Source organism: Bos grunniens, chromosome 23 (assembly GCF_055505025.1).
Source record: "Bos grunniens cultivar Pamir isolate PY7600 chromosome 23, Bosgru_T2T1.0, whole genome shotgun sequence".
Classification (NCBI taxonomy): Eukaryota; Metazoa; Chordata; class Mammalia; order Artiodactyla; family Bovidae; genus Bos; species Bos grunniens.
The window spans coordinates 10683576-10702930 of NC_141187.1; the positions used below are offsets into that span (position 1 = coordinate 10683576).

Sequence of the window (19355 nt, forward strand, 5' to 3'; positions counted from 1 at the left end):
AAAGCCATAGTATATAAAATTCTACAAGGCAAGCCCCCCACCAGAAAAGCGGGAGCAGGCAGTTGACAGTAGGACAGACAGACAAATGGCCAGAAAAGAAGAAACATTTCTCAGTCTACTAGACAGCCAAGACGGACTCTTCAGATGAGATGTCATTCAGCGTGTGAGTTTGGTGGCGTGTGAGTTTGGTGGCGAGGACCGGGCTGGCCTTGCAGCCCCCGAGGCAGGGAGGGTGTCTTGGTGGTGCAGGCCAGCACTTCTGAGCGTGTGCTGCTTCGCTCCTGCGGCTTCTCTTTGATCCAGTGTATCCAGTGTAAATACTTGCTCAGGGTGCACAGATATTTCCACACTCATCCACAGCCACGGCGTTCATGATAGCAGAAAATTGGAAAGCGCCCATGTGTGGGGAGCTGGTTATGTAAACTGTGGGAGAGCCATGCAGTGGGGTGCCGTGCGGTCAGTAGGAAGACTGAGGTGGTTCTGTATACACTGACAGGGAAGTAAGCTCCCAACTGCTTGAGGATCCCACTGTTTAAAAATCCTCATGTACCTCGGAAGGCACTGGAAGAGAACAACCAGAGGACTGGGGGCTGCTCGGAGGGGTAGGATTGTGGCGGCGGGGTGGGGTGGGGGGGGTCTGTCACGCGCCACATGTGTGCCCTTATATGTTTTTCCCAGCAAGCCTGCAGCAGTCTCATAAAACTTAAAAAGCAAATGAATCGCTTTCTTTAAAAGGGTGAAATAAACTAGTTGTTGTTTTCTTAAAAAAAAACAAAGCAGCCAGCAGGTGAGGGGCCCAGGGAACAGAGCTTCTTGTGTCAGGGCAGGAGCCCCAGATCTACCAGTCTGGACCGTGGGCCTCTGGAGAGGACCTCACCTCTCCAGTCTCAGTCTCTTCACCCTTTAAGGCTGCGTCCTGGAACTTCCCTGGTGGCCTCGTGGTCAGAATTTCCGGCTTTCACCATAGTGGCCCAGGTTCAATCCCTGGTCGGGGACGCTGCGTGGTGCGGCCAGAAATCCTGCCCATCTCAAGGGCTGGCGGGTGAGGAGTCACGGTGGCATGTGACCAGCCTCGGGTGTGCCAGCACCTGCCGGTTCCCTGTTCCTCCCATGAGTCTGTGACTTTGGCCTCTGGAGTCCCCTCAGGGACCCAAGAAGATGAGGCGCCGTCTCAAGCCCTGAAACAGCAGGCAGGCCGCATAGTTTGGCTCCCTCTGACCCCCCCAGAGATTCTGCGCTGATGCTGTGCACCTCTGTACTGAGCTCAGCATCTGCCAAGCACCCCCGCTTCCAGGAGGTGGGCAGGATGGGCCTCACGTGAGCACTCAGCAGCGAGGACGCTTGCGTGCCCGAGTCCTCGGCCGGCGGGGGCGCTGAGCCAGCCCTCACCCACCTCTCCTGCCCCCTCCCCTCTGGCGGCAGTGACGAACCTCCCAGTCACGCCCAAGGGGGAGGTCAGGGCTCTCCTCGCGGGACTGGGGGAGACAAGAGTGTCCTTCCTCCTGGCCTCGGCACTTCCTCTCACTCAGCAGTGCCTGACGGGGGTCCGCAGGGGCTGGCCATCCAGGGGAGGGCACGGCTGGGTACCTGCTCTGAGGAGCCCACAGGCCATGCGAACAGGAGACTGCCGGGTCACCCAGCCCCAGAGTTCCACAGAACTGGCCCTGTCTTCAGAAGCTGTTTGCTGTGGGGGCTCTGCCAGCAAAGTAAATAGACAGGGCTGTTCTCTCTGGGCCGCCCTTCCAGCTCTAACAACAGCATGCCTCCAGCGATGGAGACTAGATAGGCAGGCAGGGGGAGCGATGACGTGAGTAAGGTCAGTCGTGTCTGTTTGCTGAACTTGTAATCAGAGATGGTGCAACTGATACTTCACTCTCTGCGCGATGGGGCTACTGCTTATGCTGAGTCCAAACACTCCAGTAATACACTCGGCAGTGACTCATCTCCTCACTGATCCTAGTCACAAACTATTGATTAGTAGTTATGAACACAAGTACACACACGCACGCACACGTAGGTTTGGGTGGTCATCCAGTGCAGGGGGTCAGAGCTCAGCCCTGGGGATTCTGAGCTATAATTCTTAGTCTGCCACAGTGTTAGGGTTCTGTGGAGAAAGAACCAAGAGCAAGTGTGTGTGTATGTGTGTGTGTGTGTGTGTGTAGAGAGAGAGATTTATTTTAAGGAATTGGATCATGTAATTATGACGACTGGCAACTTGAAATTCTGCAGGCAGGCCAGCAGGCTGGAGGCCTGGGGGCAGTGATGATGGCACTCGAGTCGGAAGCAGCCTGCAGGCAGCATTCCTTCTGCCTTGCGGAGGCCTTGATCTCGTTTTCCTAAGGCCCTCAGCTGACCGGCAGGGGCCTCTCACATGTGGGGAGTCCTGATTTAAATATCAGTCATATCAAAAAATACCTTCACAGTAACATGTTAGACTGGATTTGACCAAAAACTTGATTTCATGGGTACCTAGCCTGGCTGAGCTGACACAGAATTAGCCACTGTCAGCACGTCACCTAGCCTTCTGAGCGTTTCCTCATCTATGAAAGAGTCTTGAAGAAGACCTGCTTGAAGGGTTGATGCATGGGTCACGTGAGGCTGATGTGTGAAGCGTCCAGTGGCTGTCCTGACACACTGGGCGTGCACTGACAGAGGGTGTTGTTGCCTCAAACACGCAGGCCTTGCAGGGGTTCTCGGATTCAGGGTCCAATCCCAGTCCTGCCATGTACTGCACAGGTGACCTTGGACAAAACCTGTAACTTCCTGGGCCTCGGTCCCCTCATCTTTAAATGGTGGCAGTTACTGCCTCCCAGGGTGGTTTGAAATGATGTTCATGCTCAATTGCTCAGTCCTGCCAGCTCTTTTGTGACCCCATGGACTGTGGTTCGTGAGGCTCCTCTCTCCCTGGGATTCTCCCACTGGGAGATCACGGGTGGGCAAGGAGCCTTCAGAAGTGGGTCCCTTGAGTGGGGAACACTCTGCCATTATCACTTTTGGGTAGGATATGGTGACGATTGGAGAATAAACTTTTAAGCCAGGTGGTGAATAGGGAAGAAACAGAACCTTTGTCTTTGGAAAGCTCACCATGAGGTGCCAGGAATACCCCAACACACCGGTTCCCCACAGCAAGACCACCCCTGCAGGATACGTGCACTCCGTGCATCCCCGCCCCTCAGCTCCCCGGCCCCTTCTGCCGTGTGTCAGCTCCTCGTGTTCTCTTACCCCCTCAAACAGGCAGGGTCTGGGGGCTGGCGCTGTCCCATCACTCCTGCCCCAGGCCTCCGTGCCTCCCCGTGGCCTCCCACCACCTGGCGGGGAGCAGACGTACCGGGGCACTGGCGCTACCCTGTGCCTGTCTCTCCCCAGTCCAGTTTGCAGCTCTCCTGAGTGCTCCCTGCCACCCCCGGGATACTCACTAGGGCCTCTCCCTGCCGTCCAGAGATTGCCTGCATCGCTGGTACAAGGGCTTGGCACCTTGGCTTCTTCCAGGCTGAGCAGGGCAGGCGGAGTAGGGGTGCCCAGTCTCGTTCAGAGCTCTCCCAGCCTCACAAGCAGAAGACCCTCCACCTCTGTCTTGGTTTCTGTGAAGCCGTGGAGAAGAGGAGCCAGCAGCCAGAGGAAGGAGAAGGCCTGGCCCCTGCCATGTGGGCACAGGCTTGAGAACTGCAGAACCTTAAGTCCCATCCTCACGGAAGCGGATTTACACAGCACCGCCAAGGTCCAGGAGCTTCTCTGTTAACTCCTATGCTCCTCACCATGACTCTAGACAGACGCTGCTGTCTACTCCATTTGCAGAGGGGACAGGCCCAGGGCACAGAGCTTAGGTCTGAGCCTTGGACCCTGACCTGAGCTGCCCATAGGGCTCTTGAGTCCATTCTCACCCCCGACACCAGGCCTGCTGCTTCTGAGAACCTGGAACCAAGTTGGGGGTCGTCCGAAGCCCTGACCTTTGAGCCCAGAGAGGGGAGCGGTCACGTTCCCTGACCCCCTCGCCCAGCAGCAGCTCCCCTGCAGGCCTGCACCTCGCTGCCTGCCCCGCCGCCAGCCAGCCTTGCCGCTCGCTGCCTTGGGTCCTGGTTTCCTCACCTCCGCTGATTGAGGGCAGGGTCCAACTCCAGCTCTGTGCTCAGCAGGTGCACAGCAAATGTCTATTGAGTGAAGAGAGAGGATGACATTGCCACAAGCAGTGCCAGCAGCAACCAAGTGACCAGACGCCTGCCAGCCCTCCAGGGCCACAGCGGGGACAAGGAAGCCCCCCTCTTCATGGGGAGGTGGGAACAGCCTGGGGTGATAGGTCACTGTGAACCCAGGTTCGGTGCAGGAGGTGGCCTTCAAGATCCAAAGAGAATGTGAGTAGAGACGTGCCGAGGCTAGCAGGGGAGGCAGACGTGCAAACCACAAAAGCAACACCGTTTACGAGAAGTGCCAGAAAGCGAACACGCACACAGACCACACAGATCGGGAGGAAGTGCCGGAAACCCTCCCTGCCGCATCTGCGCAGGTCTCCACAGAGCCTTGTCACGTGTTGTCTCGTTTTTCTCCCAGCAGCTGGTGACGTGAATCCCATGCCCTCCAGGAGTGGCGGGTCCTGCCCAGCCCCTCCAGCCAGAGGGCACTGAGGCCCGGGCACCCAGGCGGCTGGAGGACCCTCAGTCCAGAGTCGCGGGGCACCTGCCCTACGTCCAGCAGCAGCGCCCCGGCAGACGGAGGCCCTGCCCTGTGGCCCTTATGTCCTGACGGGGGCGCCCAACTCTGAGTGCACTCAAGGGTCCCTGAGACCGGAAGGGCTCCCTCCCCCAGGCCACCCACCCCCCAAAGTGAGCACCCCTGTCCTCAGGCTGAGCGGCACAGCTGCAGCCTGTGGAGCACCTGGCCTCTGTAACCGGCCCAGCTTTTCAGGAAGCAGGGGCTGTGTCACCCCTACCCTCACAGCTGGGAGGCAAGCAGCTGCTGCAGGCTGCCGTTTCCTTCTCCCAGGATCTTCCCGACCCAGGAATTGAACCTGTGTCTCCTGCGTCTGCTGCACTGGCAGGCAGATTTCTTTACCACTGGCCCACCTGGGGAGCCCTGTTTGTTTGGCGCATCAAGTCCAGTGGCGGCATGCAGGGTCCTCATGGCCGCCCTCGGGCTGTCTCTCTAATTGTGGCTCTCGGGCTCAGTGGTTGCAGCACCCCGCTTTAGTTGCCCCACGGCATGTGGGGTCTTAGTTCCCCGGCCGGGGATTGAACTCATATCCTCTGCACTGAAAGGCAGATTCTTAACCACCAGGAAAGTCGCAGGAGTCAAGATCTTGTGCAGAGTGACCGTACTGTAGAGAGGGCAGAAGGCAGCCCGGAACACGTTACGTCTGGGCTGACCACCATGGCTGGGGTCTCCCTGCAGCACCGTCTGCTCCCAGCTCCTCTGCTCTGGGAATTTGGCCCCTGCCTCTGAGGAGGGTGCGCATTCATCAGGGAAGAAGGCAGAGGACGGCAGGCTGTCAGGCTAGCCTGGCAGAGGAGACGGGCTACCCGTGGCATCACGAAGTAGCGTTGTGCTGGGGCTCAGTCAGGCCCCCTTGCCGGGGAGGGCTCTTTTCTGAGCATCCAAGGAGGCGTTCAGGAGAAGGGCCCCAGCCCTCCTTAGTGAGTCAGCCGGCAGCACTAATACCCCAAAGCCCCCCGTGGCCAACTGCTTTCCTCACTGAAACTCTCAATCCGGGGCTCAGACGTCTTTGCCTTTATTAGTAATAGGAAAACACTCAAGGAAGTTCAGCCTGCTGCCCGGTCAGCGTGACTGAGACTTCTGCTTTTTCTGCTCAGTCAAGCAAGAAATTTTGTGGGAATGAGCTTGAGCTTCTTGAGAGACTCTTCACAGCATCTCTGGAGTCCATGCAGCAATCAGACTTCTGGGGTGGGGGCACTTCTGAAGCCCCCACAAACCATGCTGCACACTGTCCCCCATGGGCCCACCCCGTGGAGCCTTGTAAACCAGGGAGCCACTTCCTAAGGACAGTCTAAGAGAATCTGTCTGCTTTTTCCCTCTTGCTGCCCTCCTCCCAAAACACAGCCATCCCCCATGCCCTCTCTCCACCAGTGGTGAGTCTGCCCAGGCAGGCTCAGACTCGGCCAGATAGTGAGCAGAATTTCTGGAATACCTTCAGGGTGTCAGGTCTGGGGGAAAGGCTTTGGACACATTCACCCTCCTCCCAGAGAAGCTGTCATTAACCCCACATTCTAGGTGAAGAGACTGAACCTCGGAAAGGTTGACTCCCAGAGGTCACATAGCCCTTAAGTGGCTGAGCCAAGATTGTGATTCATAGGTGTCTTCTCACCACGTATGCTCCCCCAAGGGCTCTGGTCACCTCCCCAGGTCCCTAGGCCTGGCAGGAGGTGGAGCCACTGTGTGTGTATCTGCAGACCTCGCCCCGTGCTGTGTGTCCGCAGACCTCACCTTGTGTTGTGTGTCCACAGACCTCACCTTGTGTTGTGTCTGCAGACCTCACCCCATGTTGTGTGTCTGCAGACCTCGCCCCGTGTTGTGTGTCTGCAGACCTCGCCCCGTGTTGTGTGTCTGCAGACCTCTCCCAGAGCTGCTCTCCACTCTCACTGCTGGACCAACTGCAGATGGGCTGTGACGGGGCCTCGTGTGGCAGCCTCAATATGGAGTGTCGGGTGTGCGGGGACAAGGCGTCGGGCTTCCACTACGGCGTTCACGCTTGTGAGGGATGCAAGGTACGGGCTGAGGGTGGGCTGTGCTCACATGGTGAGTTTACCTGACAGAGCTTTCCCACCGCCAGGCAAGGCCCTGACCAGATCCACTGCGAAATTCCTGCCTGGGAGGCAGCCAGGCCTTTGGGCCAGTTCCAGGCTGAGTTCTGGGTCCTGCAGCAGAGGAGGGGTTCCCTCACCTGGCCTGGACTGGGCACCGGCAGTGCTGACCCAGCCTCTCACCTGGGCCGCTGGCGCCCCCTGGGGACCGGACAGGAGAGGGCATGCAGGGCCAAATGCGGGCCTTGGGCTTGCATCTCCTCCTGGAGGTCAGGGCTTCCTGCGCCTCAAGGCCCCAGGAGGGGCTCTTTTATAATAAAGGAAACATTTTAATTATTTTTCCAGGGGTGCTTTTGGGTTCTTTCTCCTAACTGCACACCCATCAAACTTTCACAGATTTTACTAAACAACTGCGTAGAAAACTGCAGAACCAGATGCTTTACAAGTAAATTAAGTTAGCCATAGTATGTTTGGTGTCATCAAATGAACAAAGAAGCACTTAAATATGGTATTTTATTTTTAATTATTTCAAAAGTTTTAGAATTGTTTTACTTTCCTTCTGCCTCTCCTCTCCAATGATATTCCCCCATTACCTCCAAATTCAGGAATTGTTTCATCTTAATGTATAATCAAGCCCCTGAGTGCAACCCAGCAGGCAGGGCTGGAGCCTCAGCCTTTCTCCCTTCCTCGTGGTTTTTCTCTTCCTGATGCATCTGCACTCCCTCAGGGCTTCTTCCGTCGGACGATCCGCATGAAGCTGGAATATGAGAAATGTGAGCGGATCTGCAAAATCCAGAAGAAGAACCGCAACAAGTGCCAGTACTGCCGCTTCCAGAAATGCCTGGCACTGGGCATGTCGCACAATGGTGAGCTGACCTGAAACCAGGTTTCCAGGAGCCCAGAAACAGAAGGGGGTGCCCTCAGAGCAGTGCCCAGCATGCAGGTCAGCTGTTGACCTTGCCCATCTGGACCTTGAGTCTCAAAGTCAGCACAGGCTGGCCTGAGGTCTGCCTTCCCAGACTGCCTGGGACCTGCCACGCTCCCAGGCCGGGGAGTCGCCTGTCTGCACCCAGGTCTTACCCTCTTCTGGCCCAGAAGGGACCTGGGAACTGACCCCAGCTCCAGTAGTGTTGGAACCACCACTCTCCTGGAGCCTGTCCTGGATGACCCGACAAGGTGTGAAAAGCCACTGCCAAGGCCCAGGACCCTCAGGCCTTGGTTGTTGAGGGCAGGCAGGAGCCAGTAGCTGACCACGTGTATCAGCTGCCAGGACCCAGGTTGGAGTTTCCTGGAGGCCAGTGCTCCAGGAGACAGAGCCTGCCCTGCCCTGTGCACTAGGTGCCCAACAAAGTCTTGTCGTGAGACTTGGAGGATTTTGCATAGCCCGCCTGCCCCGTTTGCCCCTCTGGGCCAGACCTCCAGAGGACGGGGAGGCCCTCTTGTATACTTGTCTCCACCCACAGATACCTATCTGTCTTGTGTCTTGGAGGGGGGCAGGTCTGGAGTTTGATTCCTCCCCTTAGTCTGTATCAGCCGAGACCCCTATCCCTTGGGTGGGAAGAGGCAGCTTTTCTAGGAGATCTCAGGGGTAACTGAACACTTCTCAGGTTTTCTCTGAGAGAAGCCAGATTCACATCCTGGTCTGTTATTTTTGAATGCTTCCTATGTGAATACTCTTACTTAATTCTGGTCATCTGTTTATTAGCTGCACTTCTCTCATGAGAGAGGGTGAGGGGGCCTGCCTGAAGCCAGCCACACTGTGGGCCACCTGCCAAGCTGGCCCTCAAGCACAGGCCTCTGATACCAGCGATTGTCCCCCCGCCACCACGCAGCACGGCCTCCCGGCCTCCCAGCCACAGTGGCTCAGTCACCCTGTGAGTTAGGGCCCGTGTGTGCTAGACTCTATGAACAAGATAGCCAGCAGACCTGCCCCGCTCCAGAGCTTGTATTCTGGAGGGGTACCCCAGCATTCCAGCTTGCTGGCTCTCGAGCTTCTGAAAGCATGTCTCTGTCTCTGGCCCGCGTGCCTTAGAGGTGCCAGGCCCCTCCATGACGGTCCCCCTCCCTGCACAGCCATCCGTTTCGGCCGGATGCCAGAGGCAGAGAAGAGGAAGCTGGTGGCGGGGCTGACAGCCAACGAGGGGAGTCAGCACAACCCCCAGGTGGCCGACCTGAGGGCCTTCTCCAAGCACATCTACAGCGCCTACCTGAAGAACTTCAACATGACCAAAAAGAAGGCCCGCGGCATCCTCACCGGCAAGGCCAGCCACACGGCGGTGAGTGTCACAACTCAGCTGGCAGCACCCCAGGCTCTGGGCCCTGCTGCTGCCCGCCTGCCTGCGGGAAGAAGTGGGCCTCCTCCCTGCTTACTCCTTGGTAGAGGCAGAGGGTGTGGGAGCACACACGGGCGGGGGTCCCCCGAGGCTGGGCCTCTGACGGGGCCTGGTTTGCAGCCCTTTGTGATCCACGACATCGAGACGCTGTGGCAGGCGGAGAAGGGCCTGGTCTGGAAGCAGCTGGTGAACAGTCTTCCCCCCTACAAGGAGATCAGCGTGCACGTCTTCTACCGCTGCCAGTGCACCACGGTGGAGACCGTGCGTGAGCTCACCGAGTTCGCCAAGAGCATCCCCAGCTTTGGCGACCTCTTCCTCAACGACCAGGTGACCCTGCTCAAGTACGGCGTGCACGAGGCCATCTTTGCCATGCTGGCCTCCATCGTCAACAAGGACGGGCTGCTGGTGGCCAACGGCACCGGCTTCGTCACCCGGGAGTTCCTGCGCAGCCTCCGAAAGCCCTTCAGTGACATCATTGAGCCCAAGTTCGAGTTTGCCGTCAAGTTCAATGCCCTGGAACTTGATGACAGTGACCTGGCTCTCTTCATCGCGGCCATCATTCTGTGCGGAGGTAAGTGGGGCGGGGAGGGGGCGGGGGGCTGGCCTGTGCAGAGCCAGCCTGGCAATGGCAGTGGGACACGCACGCACTAACTTGTGTGTGCAGGACCTGCTCTGTCTAGTACATGCGGATGAGACAGAAGGAAAAGGAGACGTATCAATGTGTTGATGGGGGTTATTTCTGGTGGCAGAGAAAGTTTCTGTTTTACCTGAATTTTTCAAATTCCAGCACACCAAATATAATCAGACTCATGCTGACAGTGGCATAGCACTTGCTTCATGCCAGGCGCTATTTCAGTTTCTTTTTATTTATTTATTTTTGGCTACACTGGGTCTTTGTTGCTTTGCACGGGCTTTCTCTAGTTGTATCAACCAGGGCTATTTTTTGTTCTCATCATGGTGGCTGCTCTTGCTGCAGAGCACAGGCTCTAGGCATGTGGGCTCAGCAGTTGCAGCTCTAAAGAGCAAGGGCTCAGTGGTTGTGGCACACAGGTTGAATTGCTCCACGGCATGTGGAATCTTCCTGGACCAGGGATCTGACCCATGTCCCCTGCATTGACAGGCAGATTCCTATCCCCTGTGCCATCAGGGAAGTCACCAGATTTCCCTAGATTATAACTCTTTAATCTTCATAATGACTCTATGCCAGAGGCACTTCTGTTATTCCCATTTTACAGATGAGGAAACTGAGGTCCAGAGAGGCTGAGTGATCTGCCCATAGCCTTGTTAGTAGTCTGTGGTAGAGAAGGTTTGGATCAAGGCGGGAGGCCCACTGTCCCCAAGGCCAGGTTGCCCACACCAGTGTGGGGTAGGGGACTGCTCCGCCCTCCGAGCCTCCAGGTGGGCCTCCTCCCCCCTACGACCCTGCCCTGTGTGCCCACAGACCGGCCAGGCCTCATGAACGTGTCTCAGGTGGAGGCCATCCAGGACACCATCCTGCGCGCCCTCGAGTTCCACCTGCAGGCCAACCACCCCGACGCGCAGTACCTCTTCCCCAAGCTGCTGCAGAAGATGGCCGACCTGCGGCAGCTGGTCACGGAGCACGCCCAGATGATGCAGCGGATCAAGAAGACCGAGACCGAGACCTCGCTGCACCCCCTGCTCCAGGAGATCTACAAGGACATGTACTGAAGGCGGCAGTCGGCCCCCCCCCACCCCGCCCCCTGCGGGGCTTCTCCCATGACCAGCCCCTGAGCGCTGGGCGTCCGAGCAGCCTCCCTTCCCTCCTCAGCGCCTCCGTCTGCTCTCGTTCCTCTGCTCCTCTCCTTCCTCACTGTAGGTCTCATGCTTCCTGCCTCGCCCCCTCCCTCTCTCTCCCCCCATCCCCGTGTCTGTCCCTCTTTGTCTTCCTCTGAGACAGTTTGTGTCACTTCACCAGCAGCTTGAACAGGGCCCGAGCAGGGGGGTGCGGCCTGCCCTTTGTTCCACGGTCACCTTCTCCCGTCTTCACAGCCGAGGACCCCAAAAAAACACTAAGCGCTCTGGGCCTGGCTTCCTGGGGAAGCCAAGCAGCCCTGAGTTGACTGCAGAGCAACCCCTCGTACCCGGGTCCCTGGCAGGGGCCGCCTCCCCAAGATGGTCACTGCCCTGCTGAGGCCGCGGCTGCCCCCCGATACCTGCCATCCTCCTGGTCTTTTCACTGAGCTTCCAGGCCAGCGTCACTGACGGCCCCCTGTGCTGGCCGCTGGGGTACACTCCTCCAGCCTGGATAGAGGTGGCGTTCCCTCCGGGTGGGGGTCCCCACACCTCCACTGAAGAGAAGCGAGATCCACGGGAGGCGGATGTTGATGGGGTGGGTCCCCCACCAGCACCCCAGCTCTCCCCCCCACCCCACCCCCCGCCGGGGCCTGGCTGCACACCCGCCTGTGCCCGCAGGAGGCGGCCCTGCTCCAGCCCAGCTGCAGCTCCTGCCCACACACTCCCCCCAGCATACACCCCAAGAGCACTGAACTCACTTTACCTGGGGCCTCCTCGCCCCTCTCCCTCACCTGGAGGCAAGTGAGGGCCCAGAGGGGCCAGGGATGGCCGCAGAGCTTCGCCCCAGTTCCCTGGGCTGGGCCAGATCTCTGGGTGGGCGGGCGGTGTGGTCCTGCGAACCCAGCCCAGCACCTGTTCACAGATCCTGCACATCTGTGACCCCCATTTGTTGCAACAGCTCTGCTGAGCTCCCCTTTCTTTGTATTTGGCCCAGCCGGCCGCCTGGAACTCTCCCTGCACCGCCTTGGGTGACCAGGACCTCCAGGCCCAGCCCCGCTCCTTGCCCTGTCTGTCCCCCCAGTGACGAGCACTTGCCACCTCCACCTCGGGATGGGGCCCAGCTTGGAGGCTGGCCCAGTGGAGAGCAGAGCCTGCCCAGGCTGCCTTTCCAGAGGGAAGTGGACCTGGAGAGGTGAGGAGCTGGCTGGGGTCTCTGAGAAAGGTGGCAGGAGATGCGGGGTGAGAGCCCAGGCTTCCTGGGTCCTGTCTGGTCTTCCCCAGGGGCCCTTCCACACCCCCGATCACTCTCTATGGCAAAATTCTTCCCTCTGGTCCCTATTCTCCTCTCCCCGCCCTCTCTCCCCCCACACACACACCATCCTCATCCCCCACCTGGTCTGATACTGAAGAATGCAGCTCTTCTCAGTGTCTGAACAGTCTCCAAAATTGAAATGTATATTTTTGCTAGGAGCTCCAGCTTCCTGTGTTTTTAATATAAATAGTGTATACAGACTGATGGAACTTTAAATAAATGGGAATTAAATATTTAAGAATTGATTTAGACTAACTCAGTTCTTGATAGTCTTTTTCCTGGGGGCTGAGGAGACTTCCCCACAGCCCGTGCATGCAGGGGGAGACACTGGGCAAGTGAGCCTGGGGTTCTGGTGGGGGTGGTTGATTCTAGCTGGTGGGGCTGCCCATCATTCCCCCCACCTCTGGGCTCAGCTCACCGCTCATCAGCCAGCAGGGTTTGTGGAGGACTGAGAAGGTGCCGTCCCACCCTGAGGAAGCATTTGGGGCGGGAGCGTAAGAAGAGGGGTGTGGAAGCACAGCACAAACCAGACTTGGGGCCGCGGGGGTCGGGAGGGGCTCAGGAGGGCCCAGGAGGAGACAGTCCCTCTGGGCCACTAGTGGGATGGGACTCACAAAGCCAAAGCCTGGCGTTCACTGCGGGACACTTCTCTCCTTAGCTGACACCCCGGCTTTCTCCTTTACTTCCAGCGGCACCATCTTCACAAAGGTTCAGGATAAATGAGTCCAAAGTTTAGACTAAAAAAGAAGAAAGCAACCATGAGAGAATTAGAAGATACTGTCTTCTGAAACCTGTAAAGGTTTATTTTTAAATAAAGGAAGAAATGGGGCCCCAGGCTGGTAATATCCCTGGGGAGCCTGGAAGACGCAGACACAAAACTTTTCTGAAGGACAAACACAGGCAGTATAGAACTTCCACAAAATGATAAACGGGAAGAAGCAACCTGCATGAAAATGAACAGGACAACCAGTGAAATTAGAGCCCCAGGACATCAAGAAATACAGCTGTTGGTTACAGTATAGGAAACAGGGTTTTTTTTGTTTTTTGTTTGTTTTACTTTGCCTGCGGTGGGTCTTAGTTGTGGCTTGTGGGATCTTGTTCCCTGACCAGGGATTGAACCTGTGTTCCCTGCATTGGGAGGGCTGAGTCTTACCCACTGGACCACCAGGGGAGCCCCCAAATAAGTTTTATATCATTTAAAAATATATAAAGATTTGAAAATTATACACAAGATACAGTTTGCCTTTTAAGGGAAAAAAATGATAAACATTTTTAAAGAAATACTTGGAACTTCCAGAGAAAGAAACTCAGTTAAAAACATCAGACACAGCCAAAGAGATCATTTTTTGCACCTCAAAAAAAGATCTATAGAAATCATTAAAAAATAAAAAAAGCACAGGAAAACCAAAAATACGGAAAGGAAGAATAACAATACAAATTCTCAAATACTGCAGAAGGGAGTAGAAGTTGATAAAATCAACTTGAAAAACAATTTGGCAAAACGTCATAACGTTAACATACACCCATGGAAGCTGTGAGGTGTCACCCAGGCTCCACCCTCAGAATCTCTGAGGTCCTTGACTGCCTGGCTCATAGCTGAGTTCCATCCCTGAGGTCCTTGACTGCCTGGCTCATAGCTGAGTTCCATCCCTGAGGTCCATGACTGCCTGGCTCATAGCTGAGTCCCTCAGGAAGTGGCCTGTAGTGAAGGGAGCCTCCTTGCCCAGGATGAGAACATCTCCTCAGGAGCAGCCCGTAGCCCACGTGTAGGCCAGTGCAAGCCCCACTGCCTCAATTTGAGACGACGCAAAGAATCGTCCCAGCTCCTAAGTGGAAGCTTCTGTCATAACTACATCATGGTTTAACTTCTCTCTCTACCCAGTCCTGCCTCTTCCAGTTTCTTATAGGGGTTGTTCTCAGACGCACTCCCCAGTGAGAGTCCTGTAAGTAAAACTCCAAATCTATCCTGGGGAAACCAGCCTGACACACCACCACCAAATTATACCAAGACTCACATACGTGTTCATTACACCAAGAGCAAAAACATAGAAAACAACAAAAATGTTCATCAACAGGAAAATGGATAAATTTATACAATGTTAAAAATAGAGTAAGGAGGGGAGAAAACTAGAAGAAACACATGGAGAAAATTGTATATAATCTTGAAGTGAACAGACGTTTCAGATATTTTTTGAAACACATGAAATATATTGTACACCTGAAAATGTCTTAAGTTCCAGGGGGTATACACAAAACTTAGAATCTATAAAATAAAAAGATAAGATCTTAGTATATACACATTAAAATTTTTTATTCTATTGAGAAACATAAAGGAAAACATTTAAATCAACCATATTTAAAAATGTGTGACGTACAATGCGGTAAGATTAGATGTCAACTACAGGAAAAAAACTATTAAAAATAACAAACATATGGAGGCTAAACAACATGCTTCTGAATAACCAACAAATCACAGAAGAAATCAAAATATGCATAAAAACTAATAAAAATGAAAACACAACAACCCAAAACCTATGGAATTCAGTAAAAACAGTGCTAAGGGGAAGGTTCATAGCAATACAAGCTTACCTCAAGAAACAAGAGAAAAATAAATAACCTAACTCTACACCTAAAGCAACTAGAAAAAGAAGAAATGAAGAACTCCAGGGTTAATAGAAGGAAATAAATCTTAAAAATTAGGGCAGAAATAAATGAAAAACAAAGGAGACTATAGCAAAAATCAACAAAGCTAAAAGCTGGTTCTTTCAAAAGATAAATAAAATAGACAAACCATTAGCCAGACTCATCAAGAAACAAAGGGAAGAGAACCAAATTAACACAATTAGAAATGAAACTGGAGAAATCACAACAGACAACACAGAAATACAAAGGATCGTAAGAGACTACTATCAGCAGCTATATGCCAATAAAATGGACAACTTGGAAAAAATGGACAAATTCTTAGAAAAGTATACTTTCCAAAACTGAACCAGGAAGAAATATAAGAAAATCTTAACAGACTCATCACAAGCACGGAAATCGAAACTGTAACCAGAAATCTTCCAACAAACAAAAAGCCAGGACCAGATGGCTTCACAGCTGAATTCTACCAAAAATTTAGAGAAGAGCTGACACCTATCCTACTCAAACTCTTCCAGAAAATTGCAGAGGAAGGTAAACTTCCAAACTCATTCTATGAGGCCACTATCACCCTAATACCAAAACCAGACAAAGATGCCATGCAAAAAGAAAACTACAGGCCAATATCACTGATGAACATAGATGCAAAAATCCTTAACAAAATTCTAGCCAACAGAATCCAACAACATATTAAAAAGATCATACATCATGACCAAGTGGGCTTTATCCCAGGGATGCAAGGATTCTTCAATATCCGCAAATCAGTCAACGTAATACACCACATTAACAAATTGAAAGATAAAACCATATGATTATCTCAATAGATGCAGAGAAAGCCTTTGACAAAATTGAACATCCATTTATGATAAAAACCCTCCAGAAAGCAGGCATAGAAGAAACATACCTCAACATAATAAAAGCCATATATGATAAACCCACAGCAAACATTATCCTCAATGGTGAAAAATTGAAAGCATTTCCCCTAAAGTCAGGAACAAGACAAGGGCACCCACTCTCACCACTACTATTCAACATAGTTTTGGAAGTTTTGGCCACAGCAATCAGAGCAGAAAAAGAAATAAAAGGAATCCAAATTGGAAAAGAAGTAAAACTCTCACTGTTTGCAGAAGACATGATCCTCTACATAGAAAACCCTAAAGACTCCACCAGAAAATTACTAGAGCTAATCAATGAATATAGTAAAGTTGCAGGATATAAAATTAACACGCAGAAATCCCTTGCATTCCTATACACTAACAATGAGAGAACAGAAAGAGAAATTAAGGAAACAAATTCCATTCACCATTGCAACTAAAAGAATAAAATACTTAGGAATAAATCTACCTAAAGAAACAAAAGACCTATATATAGAAAACTATAAAAGTGATGAAAGAAATCAAAGATGACACAAATAGATGGAGAGATATACCATGTTCATGGATTGGAAGAATCAATATAGTGAAAATGAGTATACTATCCAAAGCAATCTGTAGACTCAATGCAATCCCTATCAAGCCACCAACGGTATTTTTCAGAGAACTAGAATAAATAATTTCACAATTTGTATGGAAATACAAAAAACCTTGAATAGCCAAAGCAATCTTGAGAAAGAAGAATGGAACTGGAGGAATCAACCTGCCTGACTTCAGACTATACTACAAAGCTACAGTCATCAAGACAGTATGGTACTGTCTTGAAAATAGATCAGTGGAACAAAATAGAAAGCCCAGGGATAAATCCACACACCTATGGATATCTTATCTTTGACAAAGGAGGCAAGAATATACAATGGAGAAAAGACAATCTCTTTAACAAGTGGTGCTGGGGAAACTGGTCAACCACTTGTAAAAGAATGAAACTAGAACACTTTCTAACATCGTACACAAAAATAAACTCAAAATGGGTTAAAGATCTAAATGTAAGACCAGAAACTATAAAACTCCTAGAGGAAAACATACGCAAAACACTCTGACATAAATCACAGCAGGATCCTCTATGACCCACCTCCCAGAGTAAAGGAAATAAAAGCAAAATTAAACAAATGGGACCTAATTAAACTTAAAAGCTTTTGCACAACGAAGTAAACTACAAGCAAGATGAAAAGACAGCCTTCAGAATAGGAGAAAATAATAGCAATTGACAAAGAATTAATCTCAAAAATATACAAGCAGCTCCCACAGCTCAATTCCAGAAAAAATTAATGACCCAATCAAAAAATGGGCCAAAGAACTAAATATTCATTTCTCCAAAGAAGACATACAGATGGCTAACAAACACATGAAAAGATGTTCAACATCACTCATTATCAGAAAAATGCAAATCAAACCCACAATGAGGTACTATCTCACACCAGTCAAAATGGCTACTATCAAAAAGTCAAACAATAAATGCTTGAGAGGGTGCGGAGAAAAAGGAACCCACTTACGCTGTTGGTAGGAATGCAAACTAGTACAGCCACTATGGAGAGCAGTGTGGAGATTCCTTAAAAAACTAGAAATAGAACTCCCATACGACCCAGAAATCCCACTGCTGGGCATAAACACCAAGGAAACCAGAATTGAAAGAGACGCATGTACCCCAATGTTCATCACAGCACTGTTTGTAATAGCCAGGACATGGAAGCAACCTAGATGTCCACTGGCAGAAAAATGGATAAGAAAGCTGTGGTACATATACACAATGGACTATTACTCAGCTATAAAAAAGAATGCATTTGAATCAGTTCTAATGAGGTGGATGAAACTGGAGCCTATTACACAGAGTGAAGTAAGTCAGGAAGAAAAACACCAATACAATATATTAACACATATATATGGAATTTAGAAAAATGTAATGATGAGCCTATATGCAAGAGAGCAAAAGAGACACAGATGTAAAGAATGAGACTTTTGGACTCTGTGGGAGAAGGTGAGGGTGGGATGCTTTGAGAGAATAGCATTGAATCATGCATATTATCACATGTGAAATAGATCGCCAGTCCAGGTTCAATGCATGAGACAGGGTGCTCAGGGCTGGTGCACTGGGATGACCCTGAGGGATAGGATGGGGAGGGAGGGAGGAGAGGGGTTCAGGATGGGGAACACATGTACACCCATGGCTGATTCATGTCAGTGTATGGCAAAAACCACTACAATATTGTAATTAGCCTCCAGTTAAATAAATTTTAAAAAGTGGGGAAAAAAGTACCCCTTGGAACAGAATTGTCAATCAATAAACATTTGCTGATTGAATAAATAAATAAATAAAATATGTGACATAGTAAGACAAAAGCTACCTACAAATTGGTAAGTAAAAGTGCAGCAACCCAATCGAAAAATGGGCAAAGGATTTGAGCAGGAAGAACAATGCCTCTAAAACATAGGGAGAGGTGCTTAATCTCATAGTAAAAGAAATAAAAGTTCAAACTGCAATGAGGGCTTCCCTGGTGGCTCAGTGATAAAGAATCCACCTGCCAATGCAGGAGACACGAGTTCGATCCCTGATCCAGGAGGATCCCATCCCATGTGCCGTGGACCGACTAAACCCTGTGTCACACCAAGCCTGTGTTCTAGAGCCTGGGAGCCACAGCTGCTGAGCCACGTCCCTCAGCTGCTGCTCACCCTAGGGCCTGTGCTCTGCAAAAAGAGAAGCCACCACAACGAGAAGCCCATGCACCGCAACTCGAGAGTAGTCCCCGCTCTCCCAAACTAGAGAAAAGTCCACCCAGTACAGCCAAAAATAAAAAATTTTTAAAAACACAATGAGATACTGTTGTTTTACATAACAAATTAACAAATACCAACAAGTTTGATTATATTATGTGCAAAATCTCACACTGTTGGTGGAAGTAAAATCTGGCACAGCCTGTATAGAGGGCAGATTGGCAGCACCTGTAAGAATTATTTTAAGTAATTTTGATCCAGCAAAAGTTAAAGAAATAACAATGATGTCCTATTGATCTCCCAAACTAGTTAGACAACAGAGGAAGTTGTTTAAATTCAATTTAAAAACCTCTCCTTTGGGACTTCTAAATCTGCCTTCCAGTGCAGAGGTCGTGGGTTTGATCCCTGGACAGGGAATGAAGATCCCACGTGCCACGGAGCAATTAAGCCTGCACACGGCAACTAGTGAGCCCACAAGAGAAGTCCACGTGCCACACACAAGACAAGATCCTGCATGCCACAACTAAGACCCTAACCAGACAAATAAATAAAAATCTAAAACCAAAAATCTCTCCTTTAACTTTTAAGTGAACGCTTCTTGTTTGGTCCTTTTAACTTTGCCAACTTGTCTCCCACGTCGGGCATTGCAGTCCCATGAAGAGAACTTGGGCTTTGGAGGACTAAGACAGGGAACTGGGGGGTTCTTAGAGCTCATGGTCCCCTACCTCTCCAGAATGCAAGCCAGGAATCCACCAGCCAGTTAACCTACCTAGAAGAGGTCTGATGGGCTGATTTGCTATCATCCAATCTGGAGCTTCCTCATTAGAGCTTCAGGCAAGCCCCTCCTGGCCACCGCTCATTGTGGCCCTTGCTGAAACCCTCAAAGTCCTTAACCCATCCCCCAGTTTCCTCCAGAAATCCTCAA

At 51.6% G+C, this 19355-nt stretch overlaps 1 protein-coding gene and 1 long non-coding RNA gene across 7 annotated transcripts in view; one reads left to right on the forward strand and one right to left on the reverse strand.

Annotated features, from left to right (window-relative positions):
• PPARD (peroxisome proliferator activated receptor delta) overlaps positions 1-12394 on the forward strand; it is an 85440-nt gene extending 73046 nt beyond the window's left edge. For 2 of the 6 annotated variants that reach the window (XM_086371298.1, XM_086371299.1), the window contains 5 exons: positions 6478-6713; positions 7477-7615; positions 8823-9025; positions 9203-9653; positions 10524-12394. In XM_086371298.1, coding sequence (XP_086227424.1) covers positions 6478-6713; positions 7477-7615; positions 8823-9025; positions 9203-9653; positions 10524-10771 — 1277 coding nt within the window. In that variant the 3' untranslated portion in view covers positions 10772-12394. The remainder of the gene's footprint in view (positions 1-6477; positions 6714-7476; positions 7616-8822; positions 9026-9202; positions 9654-10523) is intronic. The other 4 variants (XM_086371302.1, XM_086371303.1, XM_086371301.1 and 1 more) reach the window with 3 other exon arrangements.
• A 91-nt stretch (positions 12395-12485) lies between these two features.
• LOC147346646 (uncharacterized) lies at positions 12486-19338 on the reverse strand. The gene is made up of 3 exons (XR_015153064.1): positions 19200-19338; positions 12764-12886; positions 12486-12618 (listed from the first exon to the last, which is right to left on the reverse strand). It is a non-coding gene; the product is annotated as an uncharacterized LOC147346646 (long non-coding RNA).
• Between the last annotated feature and the right edge of the window lie 17 nt (positions 19339-19355).